Source organism: Trematosphaeria pertusa, assembly GCF_010094035.1.
Source record: "Trematosphaeria pertusa strain CBS 122368 unplaced genomic scaffold BU26scaffold_22, whole genome shotgun sequence".
In the NCBI taxonomy this organism is placed as follows: domain Eukaryota; kingdom Fungi; phylum Ascomycota; class Dothideomycetes; order Pleosporales; family Trematosphaeriaceae; genus Trematosphaeria; species Trematosphaeria pertusa.
The window spans coordinates 56,541-84,313 of record NW_022987233.1 but is presented as its reverse complement, the minus strand read 5'-3'; the positions used below and the strand labels follow the sequence as shown (position 1 = coordinate 84,313).

The 27,773-nt window shown below is 53.5% G+C and overlaps 13 protein-coding genes across 13 annotated transcripts in view; 7 read left to right on the top strand and 6 right to left on the bottom strand.

Moving 5' to 3' along the window:
* Positions 1 to 707, top strand: part of BU26DRAFT_571443 (uncharacterized protein) — a gene marked incomplete at both ends in the record, with an annotated part of 863 nt that extends 156 nt beyond the window's left edge. The window contains one exon of the mRNA XM_033834133.1: positions 60 to 707. Within this exon, the coding sequence (XP_033676685.1) occupies positions 60 to 707 (648 nt within the window). The remainder of the gene's footprint in view (positions 1 to 59) is intronic.
* Positions 708 to 761: 54 nt separating this feature from the next.
* On the bottom strand, positions 762 to 1,924 carry BU26DRAFT_168379 (ADP-ribosylglycohydrolase family protein). Its single transcript, XM_033820236.1, has one exon. It carries the CDS (start codon positions 1,805 to 1,807, stop codon positions 803 to 805), a length of 1,005 nt encoding a protein of 334 aa, XP_033676684.1. The 5' UTR covers positions 1,808 to 1,924; the 3' UTR covers positions 762 to 802.
* Positions 1,925 to 1,930: 6 nt separating this feature from the next.
* BU26DRAFT_610558 (uncharacterized protein) lies at positions 1,931 to 3,970 on the top strand. The gene has a single exon (XM_033836003.1). It carries the CDS (start codon positions 2,282 to 2,284, stop codon positions 3,590 to 3,592), a length of 1,311 nt encoding a protein of 436 aa, XP_033676683.1. The 5' UTR covers positions 1,931 to 2,281; the 3' UTR covers positions 3,593 to 3,970.
* On the bottom strand, positions 3,945 to 5,294 carry BU26DRAFT_168384 (Clavaminate synthase-like protein). Its single transcript, XM_033820237.1, has 3 exons — positions 4,921 to 5,294; positions 4,806 to 4,872; positions 3,945 to 4,728 (listed from the first exon to the last, which is right to left on the bottom strand). Exons 1-3 carry the CDS (start codon positions 5,190 to 5,192, stop codon positions 4,066 to 4,068), a joined length of 1,002 nt encoding a protein of 333 aa, XP_033676682.1. The 5' UTR covers positions 5,193 to 5,294; the 3' UTR covers positions 3,945 to 4,065.
* A 1,154-nt stretch (positions 5,295 to 6,448) lies between these two features.
* On the top strand, positions 6,449 to 8,489 carry BU26DRAFT_168343 (major facilitator superfamily transporter multidrug resistance). Its single transcript, XM_033820235.1, has 4 exons — positions 6,449 to 6,869; positions 6,919 to 7,189; positions 7,242 to 7,307; positions 7,357 to 8,489. Exons 1-4 carry the CDS (start codon positions 6,586 to 6,588, stop codon positions 8,206 to 8,208), a joined length of 1,473 nt encoding a protein of 490 aa, XP_033676681.1. The 5' UTR covers positions 6,449 to 6,585; the 3' UTR covers positions 8,209 to 8,489.
* A 967-nt stretch (positions 8,490 to 9,456) lies between these two features.
* BU26DRAFT_571438 (uncharacterized protein) lies at positions 9,457 to 9,869 on the top strand (the record flags this gene model as incomplete). The annotated part of the gene is made up of 3 exons (XM_033834132.1): positions 9,457 to 9,625; positions 9,678 to 9,799; positions 9,846 to 9,869. 3 exons carry the CDS (start codon positions 9,457 to 9,459, stop codon positions 9,867 to 9,869), a joined length of 315 nt encoding a protein of 104 aa, XP_033676680.1.
* Positions 9,870 to 10,124: 255 nt separating this feature from the next.
* BU26DRAFT_524842 (soluble epoxide hydrolase) lies at positions 10,125 to 11,580 on the top strand. Its single transcript, XM_033830367.1, has one exon. The coding sequence runs from the start codon at positions 10,418 to 10,420 to the stop codon at positions 11,336 to 11,338; it is 921 nt and encodes a 306-aa protein (XP_033676679.1). The 5' UTR covers positions 10,125 to 10,417; the 3' UTR covers positions 11,339 to 11,580.
* Positions 11,581 to 11,591: 11 nt separating this feature from the next.
* Positions 11,592 to 12,287, bottom strand: BU26DRAFT_511110 (uncharacterized protein; the record flags this gene model as incomplete). Its single annotated transcript, XM_033827270.1, has 1 exon — positions 11,592 to 12,287. One exon carries the CDS (start codon positions 12,285 to 12,287, stop codon positions 11,592 to 11,594), a length of 696 nt encoding a protein of 231 aa, XP_033676678.1.
* An 811-nt stretch (positions 12,288 to 13,098) lies between these two features.
* On the bottom strand, positions 13,099 to 14,627 carry BU26DRAFT_524841 (alpha/beta-hydrolase). The gene has a single exon (XM_033830366.1). The coding sequence runs from the start codon at positions 14,142 to 14,144 to the stop codon at positions 13,215 to 13,217; it is 930 nt and encodes a 309-aa protein (XP_033676677.1). The 5' UTR covers positions 14,145 to 14,627; the 3' UTR covers positions 13,099 to 13,214.
* Positions 14,628 to 14,787: 160 nt separating this feature from the next.
* BU26DRAFT_468352 (HET-domain-containing protein) lies at positions 14,788 to 17,060 on the top strand. The gene is made up of 2 exons (XM_033825290.1): positions 14,788 to 15,500; positions 15,566 to 17,060. The coding sequence occupies exons 1-2, from the start codon at positions 15,107 to 15,109 to the stop codon at positions 16,918 to 16,920; spliced, it is 1,749 nt and encodes a 582-aa protein (XP_033676676.1). The 5' UTR covers positions 14,788 to 15,106; the 3' UTR covers positions 16,921 to 17,060.
* Positions 17,061 to 17,226: 166 nt separating this feature from the next.
* On the top strand, positions 17,227 to 18,710 carry BU26DRAFT_524838 (ketohexokinase-like protein). Its single transcript, XM_033830365.1, has 4 exons — positions 17,227 to 17,320; positions 17,369 to 17,969; positions 18,016 to 18,077; positions 18,178 to 18,710. Exons 1-4 carry the CDS (start codon positions 17,268 to 17,270, stop codon positions 18,515 to 18,517), a joined length of 1,056 nt encoding a protein of 351 aa, XP_033676675.1. The 5' UTR covers positions 17,227 to 17,267; the 3' UTR covers positions 18,518 to 18,710.
* BU26DRAFT_544247 (amidohydrolase 2) lies at positions 18,422 to 20,004 on the bottom strand. The gene is made up of 3 exons (XM_033831727.1): positions 19,183 to 20,004; positions 18,819 to 19,117; positions 18,422 to 18,724 (listed from the first exon to the last, which is right to left on the bottom strand). The coding sequence occupies exons 1-3, from the start codon at positions 19,865 to 19,867 to the stop codon at positions 18,578 to 18,580; spliced, it is 1,131 nt and encodes a 376-aa protein (XP_033676674.1). The 5' UTR covers positions 19,868 to 20,004; the 3' UTR covers positions 18,422 to 18,577.
* Positions 20,005 to 23,042: 3,038 nt separating this feature from the next.
* BU26DRAFT_571431 (uncharacterized protein) lies at positions 23,043 to 24,296 on the bottom strand (the record flags this gene model as incomplete). Its single annotated transcript, XM_033834131.1, has 4 exons — positions 23,043 to 23,167; positions 23,228 to 23,377; positions 23,432 to 23,751; positions 23,806 to 24,296. The coding sequence occupies 4 exons, from the start codon at positions 24,294 to 24,296 to the stop codon at positions 23,043 to 23,045; spliced, it is 1,086 nt and encodes a 361-aa protein (XP_033676673.1).
* Positions 24,297 to 27,773: the final 3,477 nt, after the last annotated feature.

The window sequence follows — 27,773 nt, the reverse complement described above, 5'->3', positions numbered from 1 at the left end:
GGATTATCGTACTCCTTGGCGCCGTTGTTCAATGCTTGGGGGTGACCTACCTGTGGAAGCGCCGGTCCGAGCGCGATGCTGTGACGCTGTCAGATCAGAGGATTGTGGAGCTAGCGGGGAGCGGCTTGTTAGTTGCCGTGCTGGGTATTGTGATCCTTTCGGAGATTGGGGGAGACGCGCCGGTCAAGAGGATAGAGGGGCTCACCGCACTCGAGAAGGTGGTCGTTGCTTTGCGAGATACGCAGGAGCTTGTTGTTGCGGATGGCAGGAACTACAATCCGAAGTCGCTGCTCGACTTCCTTCTCGTTGGCCGGCCGCTCCGTGACGGCATCCTCCACTCCGCTATCGTCGTGGCTCGCAATGCGCGTTGGGTAATGGCTTTCGTCACGGGAACTTTGGAGGACGGCGCATGGTGCGACTTTAGCGCCTTTGGGAAATTCGTCGTTGCGCTTTTCGTATTGCTGTTCATAGGCACCGGTTTCGGCGTTTCCCGGGGGCGTCACCCTGATAGGGGTATCGCCATGGGTGCGTTGCTTACCGCGTTCTACTCTCTCCTCGTTGCGCTGGGTTACATAGCGGTGAGCTTGGCTTTGGCCTGCTTGATGAGTGTGGTGTATCTGGATTTCATTGGTCCCGGGATCAGGGCGGAGGTCAAGCAGTTGGCGAAGTGGCCGCTGGATAAGGTGTGTGATCCTAGGTTGGAGTGATTCAAGGGCAAGCGAGATTTGGGCGCTTTAGAAAGCGCAAGTCCGTGTATGGAAGATGGGATATTCTTTTCTTTCCCCTTGGGTCTCGGTTAGACTCAGTTTGCTTGACTTTGTAGAATACTCCGAGCTAGCTCCTCAAACTCCCCCCTGAACTGCAGCTTCTCCAACCACCGCGGCGGAATCGCTTCAATGCCATCTCTTGCTCCTAAAAGTCCACCTGCAATCGCCCCGTTCGTGTCTGTGTCCCCGCCTATCCTTACCACGTCGACGAGTACGTCCTCGAATGACCGTGGATCTAACAGTGCTGCTATAGCTACGCTGAGACTCTGGAGTACGTAGCCCGACGTGCGATCCGGGAGCTCCTCGCCTGGTCCTTCCTCTGCGATCTTAGAGATCGAAAGGCTTTCGCCCCGCGAGATAGCTGCTTCGACAGAAGGACAGTCAAGCGACGTAGCGACTTCCAGCCCCACATCAACAGCCCCTTTAGGCGTCGCGCCAGAGACCAGAGAGGCCACGATCTCATTGTACACAGCGCAGGACACAGTGCAGCGCGCGTCGTTATGCGTAACCGCACTGATCGCCATAGACTCCTTGATCCTCCCCTCTCTCCCGCGAGTAAACAGCGCCGTCGGAATACACCGCATCAGACTCCCATTCCCGGCACTCCCCGGCCCAGCACCGCAGTTCTTCGGGTCGCGTGATCGCGCGTATTTAGATAGTCCAGTCAAAGTAGCGCCCCCGATATCGATCGGTCGTGAGCCTTTCTTTCTCTCTGGCCAGTCGCCTTCGAGCCATTTTAGGCTGCACTCTGCAGCGCACTTGGCCACATCAAATTCCTCTGCCTGAGACGATCCCGCTTTCCTAAACTCTTCACGGTCGCGGTACGCGAGGAGCACGGCGCGCGTTAGATCCGTGTCGTCTGTGGCGTGCCCTGGCGGCCAGGAGAACGCGCCGCCGCCGATGATGTCGCGTAGGCCGGTGGGGTAGGTGGATTTTATGCGCGAGTGCGTGGTGAATTCGAGGGTGGCGCCGAGGGAGTCGCCGGTGTGGACGCCGAGGAGGGCGCCTAGGGTAGGGGAGAGGGGTGGTGGCGCGGTCATGGTTGGGATGGAGGTGATTTTTGGTGTGCGAAGTGTGGTCTTGGGCTGGGGGGAGGCTCTATTTATTTCAAAGACTTGGTATATGCTAAAGCTAGGCTATCGTTGGTATCGGAGGAGTGCTGTGGGTTGCACAGCCATGGTATTCACTGCCAAGGATCGCTGCCTACGCTAGGCTGAAGAGGGAATGGCTCGGACCCAGCTACGTTTGGCATCTCGAGCTTCATTCCAGCCTTCTCCCCACTTGCCCTCCTCATTCCTCGTCTTATCCTTAAGATGGTCTTCTGGTCGACTGACTGTGTTGTCGTTGTTCCTGCTAATCGTTAGACGTGCTGTTTTCGCTATCGCCGTTCTCCGGCTGTTTCTTAGCTTCGCAGGCACAGTTCAGCCGTGCAGTCATCAATTCGCTCAGGCTAGCAAGCGCTCCCACCTCTACCACTTCTCGGGCCCCGTCCACGCCCTTCAGCGTTCGATATCATGAGTCAGCCGGGTAACGAAAGCAACGAAAGGGCCGACAACTTCGAACACCACCCCCTCGCCGACGCCAGAGCCCAGATCCGCCTGGTCAGAGTTCACCCGTACGATGCAGACCATCCTAATTCCGTACTCCAAGTCACCATCAAGGCTTTCGACCGAAAGGAAGCTTTCAAGAACTACCGAGCTCTTTCCTACCAATGGGGTGATGCGAACCCGGAGTACCGGATTGAGATCAACGGGAGAGCATTTATTGTGCGCAAGAACCTCAACGAGTTCCTCAAACATGTGTCGCGGAAACAAACCGAGGAACCCACGAACTGGGATGGCTGGTATTGGATTGATGCGTTGTGTATCAACCAGATCAATGGAGAGGCCGACGAGAAAACCATGCAAATCGACAGGATGTGCGAGACCTACGAGCAAGCGGTGCAAACCATTGTTTGGCTAGGTCCGGGTAACGTGAAGATGATGAGGGCAATGTCATATTTTGACAGGGTGTCAGCAACTGACGTCATATTCCGGTCTGCTAATGTGCGCAATTCCTTACGCAATGATGCGGACCTCTTCACGGCCGTTGATGAAGTCGTCAGCAACTCGTATTTTGCGCGGGTCTGGATTGTGCAAGAAATCGCCGTTTCAGAGAAGGACGGTAGGGAATCCGCAATAGATGACCGAATAAGAGTAATATCTGGAGGCGCGGCACTTCCGTGGAGAGTGTTCACGCTGGCTGTTAAGGCAATATCATGGTCTGGGCTCAAACATAATGACGCTGGCGAAGCCCTCAGACTCGACGATATCGCAAGAATAAGGAGCCTTCAATTTATCGCCTCGACATACGCCAACGGAACAGAATTGATGACGCTGGAAACGTTGGTTTCCATGTGCAGAGGGAGGGAAGCTTCGAAAGGACAGGATTACATATACGCGCTACTAAGCCTGGCACACTGGGATGTCCCTGATCATAGGATCCTAGCGGACTACAACCGCTCCGGTTGTTCAGGGATCTGCTCAGCCATTAGGCATATTATAGAGGTGGGTTTGCCAGATCCTTCAAACCATCTCAAGTCGCGCCTGCGGGAAAAATGCGAACGGCTGGTCGAGACCGCACACCACAGACCGTTCGACCGCAGCCGTGAAATGGAAAGCCTGCGTCATAGTTGTTCTGGGAGGTTTTATGATATGAAGGATTGCAGCAAGGATACATGCAGTGGCAATCACTGTAACGCTTTGGACATCTGCCGGGCTATCGCTACGGTGCTCAATGAACTGGGAGTATTGATAAATAGGGTATCATCATACATAGTTGAGTAATTTACTTGACAGGACTGAACAGCACTTCTCCATCGGAGTCGTGGAGTTTGGATGAAGATTTCGACTTTCTGGAATGAAGAGGAGTTTACCTGATATATAAATACTCCTCTCTTTGTAAGCGATTTCACAAGTTCCTTGCGTATCGTCAGCGTCTATCCTAGATCAAATCCGTTAGCATCTTCTCTCACCGAAATTATTATCCTTAAAGCCTTATGTGGAAAGGGAGCAGAGGACTGGGAATCACGAATCGGTCGTGAATTTGCATTGGCGAGAAAAGGGGTCCGGCTCATGTCCAGTGAGAACTATACTCTTGGTCTTCTCTTGCGTCACGGAATGAGGAGGCTATCCATTCATTCCCTGAATTCAACGAGTGCATTCTGCTTCTACGGGAAGCACGATCCCTCTAATAGTATGACGGGCACATACATACTCCCGGTTTCCCGACGTTCATCTCGCACAGCATCCAAAACGTTTCAGACCACAATGCCCTCTCTCGATGCTACATCCATCCCACCGAGAAGAATGCTATTCGTAGCCTGCTTCTCGTGCGAATCCGCAAAGGTTCTATACTTATCATCATGCCACTGTTGCGCCGATATGGCACGACCCTCCGGATCCTCATACTTGAGGTCGTTCTCCGGACGCAAAAAGTAAGCAACGGAGTAGCGATGCTCAGTCGGCGTCTCGGTAGTCGGAACGACGCGGTGCATGCACGACGCCAACCTCTTGCCGGATAGAAAACGCAGCGAATCACCAATGTTGATGATGGCGTGCGCTGGGCGCGGCGCAACCCACTCCCATTCGTGGGTTTCGGGGCTCAGGATCTGCAGACCCCATTGCTTGCTGAAGAGGAGCGTGAGTGAGCCAATGTCCGTGTGCTGGTTGTGGCCAACGCAGGTGGAGGATACGTCCTTTGGATAGCGCAGGAGGACGAGCGTGGTGTTGGAGTCGGCTTCATCGCGGTGGTGTTGCTCGAAGCGGTCCGCGGGGTCGACGCATAGGGCGTTGGATAGAGATCGCATGATTGTCATGGTCACCAAGTGCGATTTGGAAATGAAGTCGTCGAAGAGGCGCGGGTAGCGTTTCACGGCTGAAGGCAGAAGTGGGGAATTTGCGCCCACTTCGTCACGGGCAACCTAGTCTGCGTAAGCGTTGAAGGCAAAGGTGAACCTGGTGCTCACGGGGTCATAGCATGACGCCTGTATGCACATACCTTGAGCGTCTCGTAGTTATCCTTGCTATTTTCCTTGACGCCAGCGAACACGCCCGGGGGCTTGTAACTGCGGCATACGATCAGTAAACATGGGACTCTAGTCGTTGTTGCATACCCATGTTTGTGAGTTCCGCGATCATCCTTCATCTTCACATCAAGCGGCTGATCGAAGTACTCGGCCATGGCCTGGTACATGCTCTCCTCGTCCTCGATAAGAGTGCGAGCACTCTGGCCCCGAAGATCGACGTAGAAGAATCCAGCAGTGGCACACGCAGATACCAGCTTGGAAATCTCGGCCTCTTCATGGGCAAGGAGTTTGGCAAAGTCGATGGTTTCAAGGTGAGCAACCTTGCTGTTGCTCTGCTCGTGCTGCATTGAGGGAGGCATGATGCGATGAAGGCCGGAGTAGGATGGAGAGACTTGTGTAAATTATTCTGAGCTACTGGCTTGTTCATAGCTATGAGCAATTTCCTATTTATACTTGAGCCGGACACGGCTGCTCCTCCTCGTCGTCGCTTGACGATTCTTTCATGACGACACACCGCAAATCTTCGATCTGCAAAACTGTGAGTACCACGGGACGGGCTCGACCTACGAGAAATCTGAATGGAGAGAGTTCGTACTCGTAAGCCCGTGCCCGCTCCTCTTTGGCAAAGATCCGAGGGTGGCTTTGAGGCCAAGGGGAATGAACCATGGAGCGGAATTCGGCCGTACGACAATGATGCAAATGATGGCGGACATATCCCGATCTCGGCCCTGTAAAGCTGGAGGCTTGAAACCTGTCATTGTTGGGCGTGTGTCTTTAGAATGCTCGCTGGCGTTGCAGTGGTGATGCAAAGGGTGAAGATCTCGGTTCTCGGCGCAGTGTGCGCGGTTTTCACGACCCGCGATTTGTCTTTCATTGACGGTACGCAGCTGGAATCCGAAAGAATCCGAGCGTGATGTCCGCTGATGGTAGCGCGAAGGAATCTAAGGACGCTTGCTTACGAGCGAGCCGCAGACAAAAGTGGCGCAGAGGTGAGGGGTAAGCGAGGGAAGAGTACGAACAGCAGGCAACGACATGAGGCAGACGCTTTTGACCTGTCGGCGACTTCGTGAGGCCACGTTCACGGGTGCATGGTTATTGAATGTTCAAGGGTGTAGCAGATCAGAAGGAATAAGGTCGGAGAGAGTAACGGGCCGCCCCGCTTAGAGTTCACGCCAACACACGTCATCCAACGCCAACGCCCCGTGTCCCCGACCAACCACAACACCGCGTTGAAGCAGCTGAGCACCCCATTGTCCAATTGCTGTTAGGGCTTTGCATTAACAGTTTGCCATCCCGTAAAAGGGAATTTAGCCGCTGCACCTGACTTCACTATTCTTAAGCTTGAGATCTCGATGGGGCATACTATATTCCAGTGAAAGTGCAGCACGATCGTTCGTCCTGGCGCTGGTAGCAAAACAAGCCTCTTGAGAGACATGTTCTTGCTTGGGTATGATCTAGTAATCTGCAAACCTGGTTAAAAAGCTAGGTCGCATCCTACAACTTCCCGTTCCTGCAGACGGCATTCATCAATCGGTGAAGCCAAAAGTCTGTGACTGCTCGGATGATTTGTGTAGCTGATATTTAGATCATCGCGCTGTGCCGCAACGCCCAGTTATGATCTGACCAAGGTGTTGCGTCATAGGGCTTCCCCACCCGTTCTTGTACCACCAGGCACCTCCACGAGTACGGGATCGTCCATTGGTTTCTTTGTCGCAGGGCCATCTTCCCCAGAAGTCCACCACCCATTCCAAGATGGAGAAGAAACAAAATACTGCATCTCACGCCGGCCCAGAGCTCGAACGAGGAGCCCATGAGGACGTCGGCAACAGGGTCGATTTCGAAGATCCGCACGATACATATAATCCCAAGAATTGGACTTTCGCGAAGAAAACCTTGAACACGTTGTTGTATGGACTTACGACGCTCGGCTCTACATGGGCAAGTGCGGCGTACTCCCCCGCGAACGAAATAGTTGTGCACGACTATGAAGTCTCTAGTGAAGTGGCCGTGCTAGGAACCAGTGTCCTTCTTCTAGGGTAAGTGGAGTAAGCGTATACCCGAGTTTCATCACTTATAGGGATGCAGTTTTGGCTTCGGTCCTTTGGTATGGGCCCCTCTTTCCGAAGTCTACGGGAGAAAGTGGCCTACAGTTGCACCCTGCTTCATTTCTGCTCTCTTCTCATTTGCCACTGGGGCGTCCAAGGATATCCAATCCATCATAATAACTCGCTTCTTTTGCGGATTCTTCGGCGCGGCGCCCATAACTTGCACAGGCGGCGTGTTTGCAGACATCTGGGACTCTACTCAGCGCGGGAACGCGATTGTTGGATATGCGTTGGCGGTGGCAGGAGGGCCAGTAAGAGACCAATATCCGATGATGCGCCGAACCAGACTGACTGAGAGACTAGGTACTTGCGCCTATCGTTGGAGGCGCAATTGTCGTGAGTGGGGTGTCGTGGAGGTGGACCGAATACGTACGAGCTTCCCTTTGCTAACGACAGCGCAAGTACTGACACTATCCAGATCACCGGAATCATCCAGTTGCTCACCGTTGTGCTCGACGCGGTATTCGCCTCAGAGTCCTACGCCCCTCGACTGCTAGTATCCAAAGCTCGGCGTCTGCGCATCCAAACTAAAAACTGGGCACTCCATGCCGAATACGAAGAGCTAGATGTCACCTTCGCCGAGCTTCTCAACAAATTCGGCGTTCGTCCCTGGCAGATGCTCTTCACGCCAATTTGCGGCCTCATCGCACTCTACGCTTCGTTCATCTACGGCGTGTTCTACGCTTCTCTCGCATCCTTTCCCATCATCTTCCAAGACGATCGCGGGTGGAATCCGCTGATTGGATCCTTACCTTTCCTTGCACTTCTGCTTGGGATCATTCTCGGCTCTGGACTCAACGTGCTCAATCAGGTTTTCTTCTACAACCCACGGCTGGTATCTCGAGGTACCGAAAAGGCCATTCCAGAGGCTCGCCTTCCACCGATGATGCTCGGGTCTGTTCTCTTCGCAGGCGGCTTGTTCCTACTTGGCTGGACATCGCATCCGCGCTTTCACTGGTGCATTCCAGCCACGGGTGCCCTGCTGGTCGGTTTTGGTTACTATACCATATTCCAGTCAGCCCTCAATTATCTCGTCGACACCTTTCAGCGCTGGGGTGCATCAGCTATTGCTGCGAATACCTTTCTGAGGAGTATTCTCGCCGCCTGCTTCCCCGCGGTTGTAATTCCACTGTATCGAAAGCTGGGGACAGGCCTTGCTAGCACTTGCTTCGCCGGGTTTGCGGTCTTCATGATTCCTATTCCTTTCCTGTTCTATCGGTGGGGAGAGTGGTTGAGGACAAGGGGGCGATGGAGCTCAAACATGGGTTGAATGCGGCTGTCGCAGCCCAAAAGAATGTGAAGGACCAAGTCATGCAGATACTGTGCACTATCCTGCACTCTTCCAAGATGCTATGTGCCCTAAGTGGAACAAGAAGCCTCGTTAGACGAGCGGTGTTGGAAGCGGGGAAGCTGTGGGGTAACAGCTGTCAGACCGAGGCGTAATTCTCGGCACGCTACTCGCAGCCCTTCGTTTCAGAACCCGAGCGTCAGCTTTGTTCCCCACTTCTCGAGCGGAGACATCAACTTTGATCATCGTCCGCCCTTTTCCAAATACCAACCTCTTACTAAGAGTCTCTTCCCTCTACCTAGGTAGACTGCCACGTGGGTCCTGAACGCTGACATCATCGCCCTTTCCGACACGTTAAACGTTTCGCTAAATCCAGCCGCGATTGGCCACGAAGTCCGGGATACGAACACCCAGAGCATGCCGCCACTCCACAGTGAAGATCTCCAGGAACCTCAGCCTTGTGTTGCCTACAAATTTGTTGATCTCCGCCGAGCTCGCCTAAGCTTGGTGGCCCAAGAATAAGCTCCGTGGCGCAAGCTTGTCATGCTTTTTCAGCCGCTTGGCGATCTTAAACATTTGCAGTAAGATTTGCTCTACAATATATTAATACCCTAATGGACGCTGCAGGTACGAGAATTTGATAGCCGCCGAAGACGGCATCCCTTGGGGCTATTTCTCGAGTTTCGTATCTCGTATACATTTCGTCTTAATCTCACGGCATCTTGCAGAGCCTCCAACCTATTTCCTACGTCTACGGGTAGTATCCTCTCTTGGCCTTTCTTGCCTGTTTCTTGTTCAAGGCAGAGTTTTGCATATCATCTTATGATGCCCGGCCGTCTTCCGAGTTCAAGTCCGTTTTAGTGCCGATGCTTTCCCTTTTGGGGAGCTCTATATGAGGTCTACAAGGCGACCTTGGAGTTTCACGATGCTGGAAAGCTTCAGCTCACTCTGGCACTTCTATAGCCCCAATAGGATCGACTTTTTCGAAGTCCGTATACGGGGACCTTCCGCTTCAGCTCAAGGCAGCCCTAGAAGCCTAGCAAGACTTCTAGTGAGAGTCGGACAAGAATGATCGATATCAGGAAGGGCATAAGTGTCAGAAGATGTATAAATATGAGCTGCTTCCACTCCGAAAGAACCTCATCACATCAAGTACCCAGCATCGACCCCAGCTCCATCGCCTTCTCACAGCTTCAACCTTTCACTTCAACAATCCATTTATCGATCAGCATGCGTTCTTTCGCCATCGTCTCCGCTCTCTTCACCGCAGCCGCCTTTGCTGCTCCGGCTACAAACGCTGACACCGCCCTTCTCACCCGCACTCCTGCCATGTCCGATGTTGAGGCTTCTGCGCAGAGCCTGATGGATGCTAAGGTTGCTGCTGGTTGCAACCTTCTCGGTGAGCTTGCATCATCAAAAGTGCTTGAAATATGCATCTGATCTCTCTCTAGGATGCCTAGCTGCTCTTGCTCCAGCTTCGGTTACTTGCGCCGCTGCTCTCGCTGAGGAAGGGCTCAACCCGATTGCGGACGCTGCTTGCTTCGCTTCGGCCTTGAACAACATTGCCAACCCCGTATGATGGCCTTCCCAACTTCCGTTCAGAAGCTAACAGCACATAGCCTGCGGCTTGCGCCAACTGCTGAGCGATATGATTTGGTCGGACCGGCGATTCAGGGTCGTTTCTTACTGTTTAAGCGTTCTTCGGACCGTTTACGCTCGTTTCCTGCTGTTCGACTGCTTGGAGATGAATTTTTATCTGTAGATATTGCTTTGCAATTGATTGAGCTCCGTCACTGATGTTCGCATTGCCCTCGGTGCTGGCGCTCGCCGAATACGGTTAGTGCAGTCTAAGCCATTTTGGATTAGACCGAAACTTCACCCTTCCACGTCAACACTACGGGTCCCACCTGAGAACAGCGCCATTCCAACCCCAATAGTCCGAAAATGGAAAGAGATGCGAAATTTGTACATCGTTTTCGCCAACCGCGATGGGGCTCCCAAGGCAACGACGCACCGTCTGACACCCACGGAGCGTCATAGCTGACAAATGGACCTGCGTATGATGAAAGGCGGGGATCAGCAGTAGCAAGGTGTCCTCGCGTCTGGTATGTATATAGCGAAGCGTGGAAGCTCAAACTGTCTTTTCTTTGGCCCCGCACTTCTGCTCTTCGCTCCCTAACAAACGCGTGCTATGCCTTCGAACACAGGCTCTTCCCGCTGGCGGCATCGTATCTGTACGGTGACTACCTCATCAGGAGAGCCAATCCGCCTCAACTACATTGACTGCCCTCCTCCCTCTTCCGTCGACTACAAAGGCGTCATCCTCCTCATCCACGGATTCCCCCAAACATCGTACCAATTCCGCCATGTCATCACACCGATATCCGACGCCGGATACAGAGTCATCACCCCCGACTATCGCGGAGCTGGGATGTCGTCCAAATCTATGGCTGGATATGAGAAATCCCAAATGGCTGAAGACCTGCATATCCTCATCCATGCGCACCTGGGCATCAAAGAGAAGATCCACGTCTTGGGCCACGACATCGGCGGCATGATCGCCTTTCCTTACGCATGTCAGTATGTGGAAGATGTCGCGAGCCTTATATGGGGTGAGTGCCCGCTCCCGGGAACGAGCATCTACGAGAACGTCAAGGGAATACCGGATGTCTTCCACTTCGTCTTCCATCGGATTCCGGATCTACCTGAAGCGCTGATTGCGGGGCGTGAACGCGAATACCTGAAGCATTTCTTCGATAAGCAAATGTACAACAGCGCTGCGATTGGACCGGCTGACTTGGAGCACTACACGCTTTTGTACTCTCAGCCTGGGGCGATGAGAGCCGCGCTGGAGGTGTACCGAGCATTTGAGAAAGACGCAGAGGAGAACAGGAAGTGGTTGGCGGAGAACGGGAAACTGAAGGTTCCGAGCTTGTTGATGACGGGAAACGAGTTTTTGCTGGCGCCGCATACGGGTACTATGAAGGATGAGGTGCACGAGGCGGAGACCGCGGAGGTGTTGATGGTAGAAGGAAGTGGTCATTATATTGCGGAAGAAAACCCGGAGGCATTTGTGAAGGGAGTTTTGGGATTTGTTGGGAAGCACGGGTAGGATGGTTCCTTTTCTTCATCGAAACCGTTCGCGCATTCAGGACGAGTATTCCTGTTCCGTGCACAGGGCTTTCAGAACCGAACACTACCTCGAACATTCATTGCTTTTTGTTCTCGGACCTTCACACGTGTTCTCCAATTGCAATTTTAAAGGGCTTCCTCACCACGATTACGTCGCCGTCTGGTTTAGATAGAATTGGGTATTGTGAAACCGCTCTATCGCTCGGGCGAACTGAGTCTATGGGTACCAGCCCTTAGAATCCGCCCATTCTTGATCCGAATTGACTTCCAGTGCCCCTTCGCCTTGAGCTTCCACCGCTCATCGGACCTCCAAAGCCCGGACGAGTAGATCCTCCACCAGTTGGGCCTCCAAAGCCTGTACGAGAAGTTCCTCCGCCAGTTGGGCCCCCGAATCCTCGACGAGAGCCTCCTCCTCCCATCGTTTCCCCATATTCCGACCCAAACGCACCTCCTCCCATCACTCCGCCGAAACCTCCACGAGAACTCATTCCACCCATCTGCCTATCACGTCCTCCTATTGTTCCCCGAAAGCTTCGGGAAGAACTCAGCCCACTCGTCCGCCCGCCGCCTCTACGAGAAGTCATTCCACCAGCCCCAAAAATGCTATGTGCTGCGCCACCTAAGTATTGCTCGATTTCGGGATAGCGACCGGGATTCTCCCGTAACCAAAAGGGCCAGAATGTGCTCGGATCCTCCCCAGCCGCCATTATGTCCTGCTTCATTTGCTGCATCTCTGGCAGATTGATGAATTCATCTGCCAGGGCTTCAGGGTCAAAGTTGAGAGGGACTGATACGCCTCGCGGTGGGCCGCCGAAGCCATCGCCGCCATAGCGACCCCCAAAGCTGGAGCTGCCCCCGAATCCTGAGCTACCTCCATAACCGCCTCCGAAGCCTCCGCCATATGCGCCGTGTCCTCGTCTTGGAAACATATTTCGTTATCGCAAAGTGTGGTAAGATTTGTGTATCCGGATATCGCTCTCTCTATTGAGTTTTCTTCGTCTATAGGGATTCTGTAGGTAGAAGTATTGTGCTGAGTATGTTAATGTATGCGAAGGAGGAAAAAGAAGGCAACTTTGGGAGACTTTTATACTCTTTCCGGGCTTGGCATGTCGCTCACTGAGAAGGGCAGCATTGAAGTGGCATGTGACAGCGTTGCCGATGTTCACATCCCCCTTGTGATCAGGTCGAGCGGATTGAATGACTGCGAATAGTCGGTGGACTTGTTCACAGAGCGCCGTCATCCGTCACTTTTCCATGAGAGGCAGGCTCTCCGTAAGTGACCAACTACGGGAAGGAGTGCTCATAGAAAAAGCACCTATATTGATGTGTTCTCCGCCCGACAGAAGACTCAGGATCAAGCTCCAGCGCTGAACACCAGACGATTAGTGCAGCGACTTACAACGCTCGCAACACCGACAAAAACTGCTGCATAACCCTTCCACGTCTTTCATCAACGCTTGCTTAAGAGAGTAGCTGCGACAAAAGAGAGAGGTGCGCCCCAAGCCCCCTAGTGGATTCCGATAGTATTAAAAGCGAGCTATCCGTAACTCCCTATTAGTTTCGCCTCTCGCCTAGAAACCTTGGTCACAGTATGTCTCGTTACCCCGTTGGATTTCAGGCGATATTCTTTCCCTTCTGCTCCTTCACAGGCAAGTTCGTCGCTAAGTCCGCAGCTTTATTGAAATTAACAGCTACAAAACTGTGAAACGAAGGCTAAGGCCTACGGTGACGTCGACGTCAGTCTTCCACAGTGCCGGACACATAATTTTGGACACATGGGCTACTCCCTAATCACCAGTAATTGCTCGATCGATAGATTTGCCAGAAGCAATGAGTCATTTAATTAGTTCTTTTCCTCAGACCGACGTAAGATACTTTCCAAAGAATTCCACGCACTTCTTCCCGGCCTCATCAACGTGATCATAGAGGTCTGCATGCGTCAGTCCCTCAATAACAAGCAGCTCCTTTGGGTCTTTGGCCTTCGCAATCCCATCCTCGCTATACCACTTCGTAGCAGCCTTTGTGCCGGTGATCATCAGTAAAGGCCGCGGACTAATCATGTAGTTGTGAGCGAAGGCATCAAAGTTCGCCATGATATCCCAGCTCCTGGGCAGGCAGGTATTCGGTGCGCGCTCGTGAGGTTGCCGTTTGCGGTAATACTGCGCGAGGTCTTGGAAGGAGGGAGGGAGAGACGCCGCATCTTCGAGCTTGTCCGGAAGCATGTGGATGGCGTCAACGGGGGCGCCGGTAACGTCGGAGTTCTGGTCTGCGGCTGCGGCTTCGAGCTGCTGTTTCAGGACGTCCATGTTCGACGAATCTTTGTCGTACCCGCGGCGAGCCATAGTGCCTACGCAGACTGCTGCGCTTGTAGCGACAGCGCGGATCCTTAGGTCGGTCTGAGCGGCAAAGGGCGCATAGCCGCCTGAGGCACATATGCCCAGCACGCCAATCTTGTTTGAGTCGACGTCTTTGCGGCCGATGAGGTATGTCACTGCTGATTTGATGTCTTCGACGCGATGATAGGAGTCTTCGAGCGAGCGCGGAAGTCCCTCAGATTCGCCCTGATAGGCAGCGTCGTAGGCGAGGCAGATGAATCCTGCTGCCGAGAGAACGCATGCGTAATTGGCTGGAGATTGCTCCTTAATAGACGTCCATGGGTGGCAGATAACAATGGCTGCGCCGGAGCGGTTGGGAGAGTTTGGCCCGGGGTGGTAAAGGTGTGCTGCTAGTTTGAGATTGCGAGAGAGAAAGGAAACGTTTTCTCGTTGGGCGGATGGTGAGGACATGTTGAGACGAGAATCTGTATGCTTTCGAGGAGGGTATAACTGAGATCCCAGCTTCGTACCTCTCTTGTATGCCAGAAATACAACCGACTTTTATATTGCTTGGAGTGTTCCGAAGATCGTCGGAACGGGAACATCACGTGATCATCTAGTCGGAGCGAGCTGAGGAGTTGTGACGTGCGTCCGAAATCTGTCGGCAAGGTGTCCTTTATCGTCCACTCCGATGGTATTCGGCATGCTAATTGAGCTCGATGTAGCTGCATCGCTGCGTTCGAGCTACAAAAATACTCCGGCGACGGTGCCCGTCACAATTGCAATAACCTCTTTTTAATTCTGGGCCAGACATGTCCTAGGCGCAGTCGACGAACCTGGTACGAATCGTGTGGAGCGTGCTTCCCATAAGAATGGCGGGTGACAACGTCAATGTCGCAGCGTTGTCAGTGTCACAAACGAAGGACGGGGCTTTTGATATAGGCGCAGATAATCCACAATGATTGAGTAGAAATCAAGGAGGAAGATATGCAAGACTAGAGAGGAGCCCTCGGCTGCTCGGCACGAGGCGAGTGCACGGACCGAAAACCTAGCTTATCAGCCACACTAGGCAGCCACATCATGAAGAGGAAAGGGTCCGTCAATAGTCCATCTTCCATCTTCCCCGGATATCAACATCATGCCAAAGCAGTTCGCCAGAATATGAACATGCTAGTAACGCCTCGTTTAATGCCTGTTCGCCCATCCCAGCTACCACTGTCTCAAACGCTGAACCGCCTTTCGAATCAGCACGCCAGAAGCAAGCCTCTATCACGCCGAGATCTGGATGCACACATCCTTTTCCTACTTCATAGTCATTCCTATGAAATCTGCTCGCCACCAGGTCCAGGATAATCCAACAAGAACAATCGCAATCGTCTCAACAATACTAGCTGTCCTTTTTAGGTGCGCTGCATCCCATTCTGAGTCTGACCATGAATTTCTACCAAGAGTTACACCTCTTCTCCGACTGCCCCGTAATCCGACTCTTAGAGCTCCATCTTTGCATCCAAGTCGATAACGTCCCTGAAATTGAAGGGAGTCTAACCACTCACGATCTTCGAGACCTTCCCAATTTCGATGCGCTTTCCTATGCGTGGGGCCCAAAAGACCTGTCGGCGCACATAACCCTTCATGGCGAAGTATTTCTAGTGTCCCAGACTCTGTTTGCTGCCCTGCGACAAATATGTGTCAACCAACAGGGAGCTCCAAGAAAGCTGTGGGTCGACGCTATTTGCATCAACCAACACGACAATGCGGAGAAATCGCATCAAGTGATGCTCATGAAGGATATTTACGCCAGTGCGAACAGGGTGCTTTCATGGATAGGTGCGTTCCACAGTTGATTCCCCCTTCATTCCAAGCTTGATATTAACAGTGGTCTTTGATACCAGGGCAGCCTGACCAACTCAGCACGCTAGCATTTGATACCCTGAAACGATTCGCCGCCGACGATGGAACCCCAAATGGAAGTGCCACATACCGAGGCATTCTGAAAGAAGTGAACGAGAGACGAGCAAGCCTCGACCTCGTACTCCAACGAGGGTACTTTTCCCGCTTATGGATCGTCCAAGAAGTCGTCGTGGCAAGAATGGTGACGGTCCTCTGCGGTTCTTTACGTATTGATTTCGACAAACTGCGTATAGCGCTTCAGAGAATGACCGGCTCCGGATTTTACCGTTTCTCGTCATCTATAGCCAAAGTTGTGTACATTGGCTCGTGGAGAAGCTCCTTTCATGAGACGGACTATCCGGACGGGGAGCGGTATCTTGACGTACGACTATTCGAGGACTCTCGCGATAGAATTGCTGCCGATGCGCGTGATAAAATTTATGCGCTACGAGGTATCGCCAACAAGGCTCTAGGTACCTGTATCAAAGTGGACTACGACGATGCTGTCGAAACTGTGTACACGGACTTCGCCAAAACAGTTTTGAGTCTCCGCCAGGATCTTCAGATTCTTTCCGCGATTTATCTTCGACATGGTCGGATGTCGACCCTAAGCCTTCCGTCGTATGTTCCGGACTGGTCACTTCCCAAGTACGGAGGAGGGTTTCTGCAGAGATATTATCGGTTCAAACCTACACATGTATTCCGCGCTGCCGGCACATCCATTCCCCGAGTTAGCTTGACCGAAGGCTCGAACACAGTCGGCATCCAAGGCTCTCGCCTAGATGTGATCTCTCGCGTTATCCCGATCAAGTCTCTCTTACACACTGGAGATGGCGACTCAGTGGTCGTAGATGAAACTATCCTTCGAGAATTGTCGGCAACTGCGAGTCCATCTCTCACATATGGCTTTACCAACGAGCCATCTTGGGTAGCATTCTTTCGAACACTGACTGCGGATCGTACGGCTTTATCCCCGCGCATCGATGAAACGTACTGGTCTCAGTACTTCGGCGCATACTCAGAGGCCAGTCGGCGTAACTCATCAGGGGACATCAGCAGTCTGCCGTCGTCATTGTGGGAGGCGTTGTCTAAGGACGTAGGCATTATCATCGAGGACAAAGATATGTTCGTGACTGCCCAGGGCTACTTTGGCCTTGGACACGAGGGCCTTGGCGAAGGTGACGTAGTTTGCATTCTTTTGGGAGGGGAAGTTCCGTTTCTCCTCCGGCAGACTGGACAAGGAGGTCAGCAGGCTCGATTTCGGTTCCTGTGTGAATGTTACGTTCATGGTGTTATGGATGGAGAAGCCGTGAAAGGTCCGGAAAGCGGCTCGCTGGAGGAATTTCTTATCGACTGAGCGTTCTCAATGTCACGCCCTTGACTCCTATCACTGTTGGGGTCTCGTCTCCCGGGTACGGTGTTTCAGGTATATCCTCCACGACAGCTGGTGTAGGTGAGATCAGAACAAATGGCGGCAGAGCGTCGCACAGAATAAAGTTAAATTGATGCTCTTGGATATAAGGACCACAAAACCGGAAGACTATGAGAGCCGAGGACATTTGAACCCCTGGAGGGTTGATCATCTACCTGCACGTGACCTCGCGATGGCGGGGTTTCTGATAAGCGCTTATCGCTCGCCCCTGCCCCGCAAGATTCGGCGACATGCGATCAACAAGCAGTCAAGACACATCCACAGCAGCCAACATGGTGAAACACATTGTCTGCGTAGGCGCGGTTTACATTGACACGGTCATGAGGTAAGTCAAGGTGCATTCCCGTTTTGTCGCAAAATGCTGAGAACCCAGCGTGCCGCATTTCCCCGTCGAGGACCAAAAACTCCGCGCCTCGGGGCTCACGCGACGGCGGGGCGGGAATTGCGCGAACACCCTCGAAGTCCTGTCGCAGCTGGTTTTCCAGCAAAGCGGCTCTGATACAGAGGGTTCCGAATCGCCCTCGGGAAATACCCAGATCCACCTGCTGTCGGTCCTCCCAAGCAAGCAGTCTGATGCTGTCAAATTCGTGCGCGATTCACTGAAGAACGTCAAGATGAACAACTCTTGCATATTCCGACCAACCTTCGCTGAGGCAGCGTCCAGCTTTATTATCCAGAACGAGTGGAATAACTCGCGCACTATTGTCAGCTACAATGAGCTGCCGGAGATGACGACGAAGGAATTCATCGCGAAAGCATTCCTGCTTACCCAGGTGGAGGACGCGCTGGAAGGATGGTATCATTTTGAAGGGCGAATACCGGAGGTCACGCGCCAGTCCGTCGACTACCTGCGATCAGCCAAAGAGCAGAGAGGATTCAAGATCAGTGTCGAGTGCGAGAAGCCTGAGCGACAGTACATGGGCGTCGTTGCCCAGTCGGCTGACTGTGTATTCTACTCGAAACTGTGGGCTGAGGTAAGTAGATTATCTCGTTGCTCGATGCTCTGCTTACTTGCATCAGTCTCAAGGGTATGGTGACCCCCGGGAGTTCTTGGAAGAACAATTAGACGGGACGAAATACGAGTAGGTGTTAAATTTGCATGGAAGGGCTTGATGGGCATCCGCTTGGCCATGTCATACATGCCAACTTGAGAAATTGGCATTGTGCTGACTGCGCCTACAGTGCTATCCTGTGCTGCACATGGGGCGCAGGCGGTGCTGCCGCTGTCCAGAAAAGGCTCGAAGGGGACGAAATCTGGGCTGACGTACCGGCATGGCGACCCACTATTGGCCCCTCGATAGTCATCGATACAATCGGTGCGGGAGATACGTTCATAGCCGGCATGCTCTACGCCCTGGCATGCCACGAAGACTGGACTCTGAAGCAAAAACTCGACTTCGCGAACGAAGTCGCAGGTCGTAAAGTTATCCAGGATGGATTCAAGGGCTTGGTAGCGAATATGCGCCCACACCTGAACCCCCGCGATCAAGCGTCAAGCCATCGACTGAGAACTGTGGACTGAAAGCCACGGCCCAACTGATTTCCTTCTCACTATCGACTTATTTAGCATGCCTATGATCGGCTACATGCTCTTAATTTTCTCTTCCCACAAGCCCTTCGCGTTCCGATGGAAAACATCCTCTTTCTCTTCCGTGGAGAGGACGTCAGCATTAGCAAGTCTGGCGATATTAGCATTCACACCCCAAAAGCCTATGCCATACGGGTAGTCCTATCATCTGTTAGCGAGGAGTCTGGCATGAGCGGCTTGTATACTAGCATGGGGTAATGAAGCAATGACTGAATGGTAATGATTCTACACTCACCGTTCCAAACACAAATTGCGAGACCGGCACGTCGTGCGCCAGAAGGCCCTTGATCTGCCGTGGGTACACTGGCCCTGCACTGTCGTACCAGAAGCGGCTTGCATAAAGCTTTCGCGCTTCTTCGGCATCTTTAGGGAAGCCTAGCAGAAAGCGGTCCGAGATGTCGGGAAAGGCGCCTGCACCGTGCGATACACGCCAGTGCAGGTTTGGATATTTTATGATGGTCCTGTTTGCAGTGATGCTAGATATGGCTCGCGCCGTCTCGAAATAAAATTCGCCTAGTCCGGATCTGAGAGGAGCTACTCATTCCATTAGCTGGTGGGTTTTTCCCTGACTTACTTGAGAGTCTTTTGCTTAGACTTACATGGCTTTGAATTCACCAGCCTCCCATCGTCCAACCTAATCACCGGTTCCGTAGGATGAATGAACACAATCTCCCTCCCATCACCTTTCGTCGCTCGCTCTTGTAGACACGTCCAAAACGGATCGAACTGCTCCTCGCCGGGATATAGACCCTCGTGATTCGTCATAACACCTACACCAACGGAGCCTAGTTCTTCCAACGCGTACCGAATCTCGCGGACACTCTCTTCCACATACGGCAACGCCGTTACACACATCCAACTAAACCGCTCCGGATACACTCGAACCAGCTCTGCTACGAACTCGTTCAGCAGCCTGGCGAGCGCAACGGTCTTTAGCTTATCGTCCAGGAAGGCATTGGCCTGTGGCGTTGAAACGCAGAGGACAGAGTGCGCAATCGAGTGCTCGGACATGAACTGGAGGTGCGAGAGGGCATCCCAGGATGGTGTTTCGCGGCCTGCTGCGAGTGGTTGAAGCGTGCGGAACCAGGATGGGACGGGGTGCGTGTGAGTGTCGATTCTGGAGGCATTGCTGAAGGAGGGCAGTTCTGTGGCGGGGATCGGGTTGGTGGAGAGGTTGGAGATGGAATCTAGAGCTTCAGAAAGGAAGGGCAGCACGGTGAGGTCGATGTTGTCGCGTGATGCATTGGCTTTGATGCGGGATATGCAGGCGGGCTCGGATGCCATTGCTCTCGTTGATACAACGAGACTGAAGGTTGTGAGAAAGAGGCGACGGCGCAGTCGCTTCGATGTCAGGCAATAATATCGACAAAGGCAGTAGTTGGACACACATTGATGGAGGTTGGGGAGAAGGAGGAACGGAATCTCGGTGGATTTGGCGATAGATGTGACGTTGCGTGCGCATTTCAACTGTCGTGCTCCGACTCCCCGCCACTAGGCAGCCAATCACGTCGTCGTACTTTGAAACCAAGTCGACTGAGACTCTAATATGAGCGAAGACGTTTAGGAGCTCTCATCTTACGAGCTCTCTTTGTTATATTGACTGCACTAGATATTCTGAGAGCGAAATGAGAACGCGAGAAGCGGAAGCTAGTGTGAATAGGCGATCACGTGACAGTGTTACGACTTGCCCTCGTGCGCGACTCTGCTGAGCGTTCTGAGTTTCCCAATTTTTTTTTTCCAGCAGTTAAATTCATACAGAAGCTTCGCATATTTTGCGAATATTGAGACGTTATGTTATCCATTGATCCTCCCTGACTGCCAAGCATTCGCGCAAGTTCCGAAGTTCGCGTCATTTCGCGCATCGTTCCCTCCACCACATTCATCGCATCTCGCGTTCTCTCCGCGCGCCCGGGTCCTTTACATATGTTAAAGCGTTTAGAGTGTCATCCACTCCTTATGCCGACGCTAATTGCTGGGTGGGCCAGAATGCCAGACGCTTTCCGGTCCTAATCCGCCTAGGAGCCGGGAACACGCCAAACGGCCTAGCGCAGTAGTCGTTGTAGAATATTGGCACCTTTTCAACGAGAAAAGATCCCAGAAGCTTCAACGCCTTTTGGGGCAGCACGCATTAGTCCTAGTCTGCACGTCAAATGGTGAGATTGTATTCATGCTACACGTCGTATAGGCAATTCGCCATTCGCTTACTCTATACGACAGGCGCAATATAAGTCCACGCATTCCTTCATTTCTCCCTTCGCCCGTTACCGATGATGCGACATAATACCTTTCGCAACGTCCCACACAGTCGACACCTGCGTCCTAGTGTACATATCGTTTTCCCAACTCCTACTCGCTTACTGCGCCCTCTGCCTCTTCCGATGTTGCGAATGCGTGTATTCCGGCCTTCGAAACTCAATCCCTCGCTCCTCCGCCAACCTGCGAGCGGCGTTCGCCCTGCTCTTCGGGAGGAATTTACCTGATGCCTCGATAAGGCCGCCCTTCTTGTTCATCTTGATCGTTTGAAGATACTCGTCGGTAAACCCCTCAGACCAGTTGCTCGGAGCCTTTTCTTCAGGTGGGTTCTCGGTGTCCTCGGGTCGTTTAATTGCCTCCGGCGCTTGCCCATTTGGCTGGGTGGCCTCTGGTGGTGCTGGCTCAAGTGGCAACGCCTGTGCTTGCTTCAGGATGGCTATGCCCTCATGGCTGGGCTCCATTTTGAGTGTGATAAGTGGACTGTTGACGATTGCTCGGAATATGCGGTCGACGTTCTCTGCCTCCTCCCTCGCCAGCGAGATGATGTTCGCACCGAAGCGATGCGCGGAGCCCACTCGCTCACTAGACCACGGCACTAGGGACCTGGGAGGATGCCGATCTGCATCGAAGTTGTAGAACTCGAATGACGGGGATAACGATCCTGCGACTAGAAGGATCTGTGAGCGTGGTGGCACGTCAGCACTTGTCTCGGGCTATAGCAGGAAGGAGTTCCCACCACGCTATGCCTTTACCTATGCTCGGTCCGTTGAAGGCCTTTAAAAATGGCTTTCCAGATCCAGCATCAAGGCATGCTGGGGTCATACTTACAACACTACAGTTTCGCGTCTTCCTCCCATCGATGCCCAGGACTCGGTCGCCATCAACGTAATAGGCTGACAACTCCAGCTGAGCAGAACGAACGCTGCCACGCTCTGGGTCAGTGATAATGACTAGGATGAGGTCGATCCGGAAGATTGCCGACTGATCCTTCTTCAGAACCACCCAATACTGAGTCCCTTTTGAAGGCACGCCCTGCACGAGGTTCTCCGGCTGCTCATCCAGCCTCCTGATGAGGAACCGCGGCCCCGAAAAATAGTTCTGGAGCAGCGTTGCGATCAGTTGGTTTGCGACTTCAAGCCGGAACGGGTACTCCAATCTCTTTTCAGTGACCGTGAACTTGAAATCAGCATAGTGCTTCACGAAGTTGCAGTACGCAAGCGCCAGTGGCTTTGGGAATATTGGAATCGGCGACGGTATGACGGCTTTCCCGTGTTGATCGACTTGCCAGTGTGATTCCCTGCCTTCCATGGACATGAACTCTAGGTTCACATGGCATGCCCTGTTGCGACTAGAGCTCTTCTTCTCTGCTAGTGAAGATTGCTGCTCTTCCTCGACTGGAGTGGAATGACGAATTCGACTGCGTGTGTCTCCCATGTCTGTAGTGGCCGTTCCTGCAAGAATGGTTGTCTTGAGCGCGTATGCTTGGAGGTGCGCAAGAGTGCAATCAGCGTATGTTTTGGCTGACTTTTGGCAGAGAGCGATGTGCTAGGCCCGCCAAATGGGAACGCACTCCGAGTTTGGGTCTTCCCCCTGGTGAAAGAAGTTCGCGGTCCGCGGTGGGCCTACCGCGGTGATGTGGTCCGTTTGTTTACCCTGATGAGCGGCGACTGAGCAGAACTTATAATCCTGATTGGGAAGATGCTGCCCCTAATTGGATGCTGGAAGAGTCGGTGAATGGGTTAGCACCAGGAGAAGGACCCGAGCTCGGTTCTCGCTAATGTGGGACTTCACAGGCACCACCCGCGAAGAAAGTTGGACATGTTCGAGAAACCTCCGAATTCCATTTCAACATCTGGAAGGATGCTTCACCCCGTCCTACCGAGACCGAAACGAATCCGAACCCTTCTTTCCGTCGAAGCCCCGCGAAGCCGTCTAGGTGGCTAAGATAGTCGGGCTCCTGAATGCCATACCAGCACCCCATCAATGTTGCACTTCGCCCCACTGAAATCTCCACGATCCCAAAACCCCGACTCCTATGAGCCTCGCAGAAACATCCATAGAAAAAGAGCAGCGGCAGAAAGGCAGTGGCAGCACGATAGGGGCATATCCTCCCATAAAACCCATTACGTACCTTGGTTCATCGTTTAGAGCGAATGTACAGGCTCCATCCAAAGCGTTCCTGGAGTTCACAATTCATAAATATTCCTCAGTTTCCGGCGTGGAGGAAGTCCAGAACGGCACCGAAGCCAACTCGTGGGGGACGGCCCGGGGGAGGGCGCGGGGGAGGGACTCCGGCGTGGGGCGGTACAGGCGGGATGGGCGCGCCGTGTACTGTAAAGACATTGTTAGCAGCACTTAGAGGAGCATCTTGGATGGTCAATATCAACTGACCCATATGGGCAAGGTCCAAGGCATCGATGACGTAGTTACCCGGATCGGCCGCGATGTTGCGAATCCCATGAGGACAGCCAGCAGCATGCTGCATCGTCGGGGTATACTGCACGAGACAGACCCAGCAGAAGTCGAAGCCACAGCGGTTGCCTAGCGGTAGATGGTAAGTCAACCCGTGAGTCCCGAGCTTCGGCAAATACTTACAATGCATGTGATCACATCCACCATTCTTCTGGATATTGACACCGCAGCCCGGGCAAGGCTTCGCGCCCATACCCTTGATTGCCGTCTCGGACTTCTTGTTCTCTGCATTCCTATTCTTGTCGCAGCTGCCGGACGGGTGCCAGGGCCGGTTGCAGGTAAGGCAGAGTTCGTATGCGCAGTATGGGCATTCGGCCTTCTTTTTGGCCTTTCGCTTACTACTGCAGTCTTCGATGGAGAAGTAGCGACCGCATCCGGTATTCAGACAGGCGATGAAGCTCTCACTAGATCGGAGGTGGTGCTTAACGAGGGCTTTGTCCCAGCTTTATCGAAACGTTAGCGTTTCTTGTCCCAGAGGGTTTCGGATTACGACCTACTCCTCAAAGAGAGTCTTGCAGGCCATCACCTTGACCGTCTCAAATGCAAGCTCGTGACCACACTGAGGAAAGGGACAAGCCAGGGTCGCGTCGTTCAGCTGCCGGTTTGTGACCTTGGACTTGAGCATGTTGCCTACGCACGGCGAACAGATGTTGACGAAGTGCTCGCAGACCTTGACCTTCGCCGGCTTCTTAAAGTATTTGACAAGCTTGGTGTCCGCACAAATCGCACAGTCCTTGCGGGCGGGCGGGCGGGGCGAGACGCGGGCCGCCTTCGTGAGTTTAGCTGGGCGCAACTTCGAGATGCGACCGTTGTGCGTGCGCGAGCTGCCCGAGGCCGGATGCTTGGCTCTCGTCTTCCTCAGTGTCGGCGGCGGCGGCGAATCTGGCACCACGACCGGGTTGCGCTGGCTGCCTACGCGCGCTTGAGTGAGACGTCTGTAGTCAATGCGGCGGCCAGGGTCTTTGCGAAGTCGCGTGTGCGGCGCCATGGTTGCCTACTGGTCAGTTGCGCGTGGACCAGGGTGCGGTTGGTGGTGTGGAAAAGAGCCGAAGGGGCCACGAACGAATTGCTGTAAATAAGGGCGGCCGCTCGGGGTCTGTGCGCTGTCGGAGTCTAGGTGAAGAAGCGGCTCGCGGTCGCGCGGGCAACGGTGAAGTAGAGTGTCCGGTTAGCTTGGGTGTGGTGATGATGAGCAGCATGGTGCAAAAGGATACACGAGGGATCTCACCAAACATGAGAGCCTACGCGCCCGAGAGCGCCCAAAGAGCGCAAGAACAGAACGTCGGCATTGGGACTGAGGTCAACGACGAAGCTATCCATGTCTTGCGGTATAGATCTCTTCCTCGATTCTCCGCGCGCAGCAGAGAGACCAATGAAGAGAAAAGAGGGCTTGAGGCAGTACTGGTAGGTCCACGCGACACCGGGGGTACTGGTCTCCTCAAGCAATGCAAAGAGGCAGCAGAGCTGCTGCGATGACGCACGACCCAAATGGGAGGAGATCTCGCCATAGGCACATACCATGAGGCAGCGCCCGCACACATCCTAGCCAAGACACCGCCACCAGGCTTTGCAACCTCCACCATGGCCCAGCAGTTTCCAGGTACACGACCGATGCCGAATCCACGGAGTACCCAGGCACCAAGGTACGTGGGTACGCGCTTCTATCCGCATACGATAGCGCACGTGCAACCTGACCGGTCTCCACGACGTTAACGCGACTTGTACACAAAAGTGCACGCATCCGCTGGTTGGCTGACTTTTCGTCTAGGTGTTCTCGGTAGGGGAGCTGGATTCGTCCGTCGTCAGAAAGCCCCAGCCGGCTCTCCAACTAGCCACCCTTTGTCGATTTTATGCCGACTGGACCATGAACAGTCCCCCCAGGGCGCTAAGCCTCGCCCGTAGAAAGTGGCCATGGCCCGCCGAGGAGGCGTATATGCGAAGAAGTGAAGTCTATAGTGGTTAGCAGAAACCTTGGGAGTGGGCTCACCGGCAGCGCCGCAATGATATTGCCCGAGGGCGTTTCCATGCGGTAGGCGTTGGTTGACGCTAGCGTCTTGGGCGTCGCGATTCCGGAGTAGTGAGTCGAGGTCGAAGCCGCAAGGTGAAGGTGAGTGAGAGGCGGAGGGGCTGGGACTTTATAACGGAAGCAAGAAGTGTATGAGACGCGCTAGTCCATCCGCGCTAACCGAATTCGGAACGACTCTATCAATACTTCACCAGCATTTCCTTCAGCAGCGCTGTTTCGCAGCCGCTCTGATCATCTGCCCGCGCTCTCAGCTTCTCAAACTCTTGTAGATAGAGAAATGATATGCATGACCTTAAAAGATCGTGGCACGATCCTGGCACACTGAGTAGAGGTCGCAGATCAACAGGCAGGACATTCGACACTATAGAATGTCGGATCTTTACTTACTGAATGCCTCTAGGAGGAGCTTTTCGCAGTCGGAATCTATACCTAGACCAGCGTGCAGAGCTCTAGAGCACGGCAACAGCCTCCTTCGGCTTTCGCACTTTGACTTGACAAGCTCGCAGGACGATGAATTAAGACATCCTCGTTCTGGAATGATCATTACATTGAATCTGTTACATGTAGAGCTCATGATTACCAGTGATCATCCTGTCTTCCGGATGCCTAGATGCACGAGCGATGGCAAATGAAAGAGAGGGGTGACGTTGAATCCGCATTTTAAGCACATGTGTGGACAAACAAGTGCAGAATATCGCGCCAATATCATCACAGCCCAACCGCTTGTCCAACCACAGGTCCCTTCCTCAAGCACCCGCAAGCCGCGCGATGACTCAATGAAAAGAAAAGATGGTCAGGATACTGCCCGGGGCTGACCAGACCCCAGGACGCAACGAGCCCCGCCAACGCTCGCCGCAGATGGTCTGCAACACACCTCCTAGTTTCAGACCTCTCTTAAGGCCCGTCACGCAGGTCCGGAGACAAGCGCGGTGCCCAGCACACATCCTCACCGAGACGCCGTCAAGAGTAGGGGGCTTAATGAAAACGAGCCGTAATAGCGGCCGCAGCCCTAAGCTGAACGAGTTCACCCACAAACCACAAGCCGTGTCCGGATCGGGGAGTTGACATTCGGTCGTCGTCGAAAAGCCGTCAACTAGCTTTCGACTAGCCACCCTGTGTGGTCGATGTTGACAATGCAGCTGGTGGTGCAAGGCCGCCTCGCAAGGTGCTTTTGGTGCACCAGGTGCAAGGTCTCGAGGGAGCTGAGGTGGAGGTTGGGTAGAGCAAAGCTGAATGGACTACCCTTAAGGCCCATCACGCAAGTCCGGAGACAAGCGCGGTACCCAGCACACATCCTCACCGAGACGCCGTCAAGAGTAGGGGGCTTAATGAAAACGAGCCGTAATAGCGGCCGCAGCCCTAAGCGGAACGAGTTCACCCACAAACCACAAGCCGTGTCCGGATCGGGGAGTTGGTATTCGGTCGTCATCGAAAGCCGCCAACTAGCTTTCGACTAGCCACCCTGTGTTGTCGAGATTGATCAAGCTGCACAGTGACCCGGCTCGTCCCGCAGGATGCTCTGGTTGCAAAGTGGTTCATGATCCCGAGGGAGCTGGGTGTGGAGGGTGGAAAGAGCAAAGAAGGAGGTTGGAGGTCGAAACTTTGGCGGGGGGCGAGGGGATTTATGTACCCGACTGCTGCGGCGGTGCCAAGGCGCTAGCGAAATGCGGCCCGAGCGCGTTCACGCTCGCGTCTGCCTGGTGACTCCGAGGGTTGCCAAGATGAGCTCATTCTGGTGCAAGGTAACCCCGCAGCTTCCGTCAATTGTCTCACCTGCAAGGGCGAGTGGGGCCCTAAACTAGCGTTCGAGTCACCCACCCCGGCACATGACTAGCCCCGGGATGCCTAGATGCGAGCACGGCTCCGCTAACCTAAAACGGCTTAGTCTACATCTTCATCTCAACTTCATCTCTCGAATGCCCGGCGAACATCCTCACCAACGCGCAGTCACACTTCTTAAATGCCAATATAGCAGCTCTGCATTCAACATTGTATTGATAGAAAGCCATCTTCTCGTAGATGTTGCGCCGGACCACCACCCGCCCGCATCATCGCCCCGAGCAGGCACACGAGTAGTGACAAGTAGCATCAGCAGGCGCACTTGCACCGGACACTAATTTCCGCCGATTGCCCGCGGAGAGCTTGGGGAGAACAGTCACAGTCATTTTTGGCGCTATCGCCTCCGCTAGCAAGATGTGGTCCGTGTTCTCGCGACCGCGTTCTTTCCGCAATCGTAAACCCCACTCATTTGCACCCGTGCGGCGCAGTTTAGAAACTCAACCATAGCCAATGGCGAATCTGACTGGCAAGTCACTGTACATTTGCTAACGTGCATGCTTAGGACCTTTCCGGCATACAGAAGCTGATAGCCGTCATGAAGAAGATTCGCGGAATCGAGACCGTAGGCATTCCGAAGCATCAGGAGCCTGGAACGCTCAG

Excerpts from the sequence above, each read along its gene's own strand:
- BU26DRAFT_168379 (XM_033820236.1), bottom strand. The coding sequence starts at position 1,807 with ATGACCGCGCCACCACCCCTCTCCCCTACCCTAGGCGCCCTCCTCGGC.
- BU26DRAFT_610558 (XM_033836003.1), top strand. The coding sequence starts at position 2,282 with ATGAGTCAGCCGGGTAACGAAAGCAACGAAAGGGCCGACAACTTCGAA.
- BU26DRAFT_168384 (XM_033820237.1), bottom strand. The coding sequence starts at position 5,192 with ATGCCTCCCTCAATGCAGCACGAGCAGAGCAACAGCAAGGTTGCTCAC. Across the intron at positions 4,873-4,920 it reads CGCGGAACTCACAAACATGG|TTACAAGCCCCCGGGCGTGT; the intron begins GTATGCAACAAC and ends CGTATGCCGCAG. Across the intron at positions 4,729-4,805 it reads ATAACTACGAGACGCTCAAG|GTTGCCCGTGACGAAGTGGG; the intron begins GTATGTGCATAC and ends TACGCAGACTAG.
- BU26DRAFT_168343 (XM_033820235.1), top strand. The coding sequence starts at position 6,586 with ATGGAGAAGAAACAAAATACTGCATCTCACGCCGGCCCAGAGCTCGAA. Across the intron at positions 6,870-6,918 it reads ACCAGTGTCCTTCTTCTAGG|TTTTGGCTTCGGTCCTTTGG; the intron begins GTAAGTGGAGTA and ends ATAGGGATGCAG. Across the intron at positions 7,190-7,241 it reads TGGCGGTGGCAGGAGGGCCA|GTACTTGCGCCTATCGTTGG; the intron begins GTAAGAGACCAA and ends CTGAGAGACTAG.
- BU26DRAFT_524842 (XM_033830367.1), top strand. The coding sequence starts at position 10,418 with ATGCCTTCGAACACAGGCTCTTCCCGCTGGCGGCATCGTATCTGTACG.
- BU26DRAFT_524841 (XM_033830366.1), bottom strand. The coding sequence starts at position 14,144 with ATGTCCTCACCATCCGCCCAACGAGAAAACGTTTCCTTTCTCTCTCGC.
- BU26DRAFT_468352 (XM_033825290.1), top strand. The coding sequence starts at position 15,107 with ATGAATTTCTACCAAGAGTTACACCTCTTCTCCGACTGCCCCGTAATC. Across the intron at positions 15,501-15,565 it reads CAGGGTGCTTTCATGGATAG|GGCAGCCTGACCAACTCAGC; the intron begins GTGCGTTCCACA and ends CTTTGATACCAG.
- BU26DRAFT_524838 (XM_033830365.1), top strand. The coding sequence starts at position 17,268 with ATGGTGAAACACATTGTCTGCGTAGGCGCGGTTTACATTGACACGGTC. Across the intron at positions 17,321-17,368 it reads TACATTGACACGGTCATGAG|CGTGCCGCATTTCCCCGTCG; the intron begins GTAAGTCAAGGT and ends CTGAGAACCCAG. Across the intron at positions 18,078-18,177 it reads TTAGACGGGACGAAATACGA|TGCTATCCTGTGCTGCACAT; the intron begins GTAGGTGTTAAA and ends CTGCGCCTACAG.
- BU26DRAFT_544247 (XM_033831727.1), bottom strand. The coding sequence starts at position 19,867 with ATGGCATCCGAGCCCGCCTGCATATCCCGCATCAAAGCCAATGCATCA. Across the intron at positions 19,118-19,182 it reads GCTGGTGAATTCAAAGCCAT|CTCCTCTCAGATCCGGACTA; the intron begins GTAAGTCTAAGC and ends TGGAATGAGTAG. Across the intron at positions 18,725-18,818 it reads CGCAATTTGTGTTTGGAACG|GACTACCCGTATGGCATAGG; the intron begins GTGAGTGTAGAA and ends AACAGATGATAG.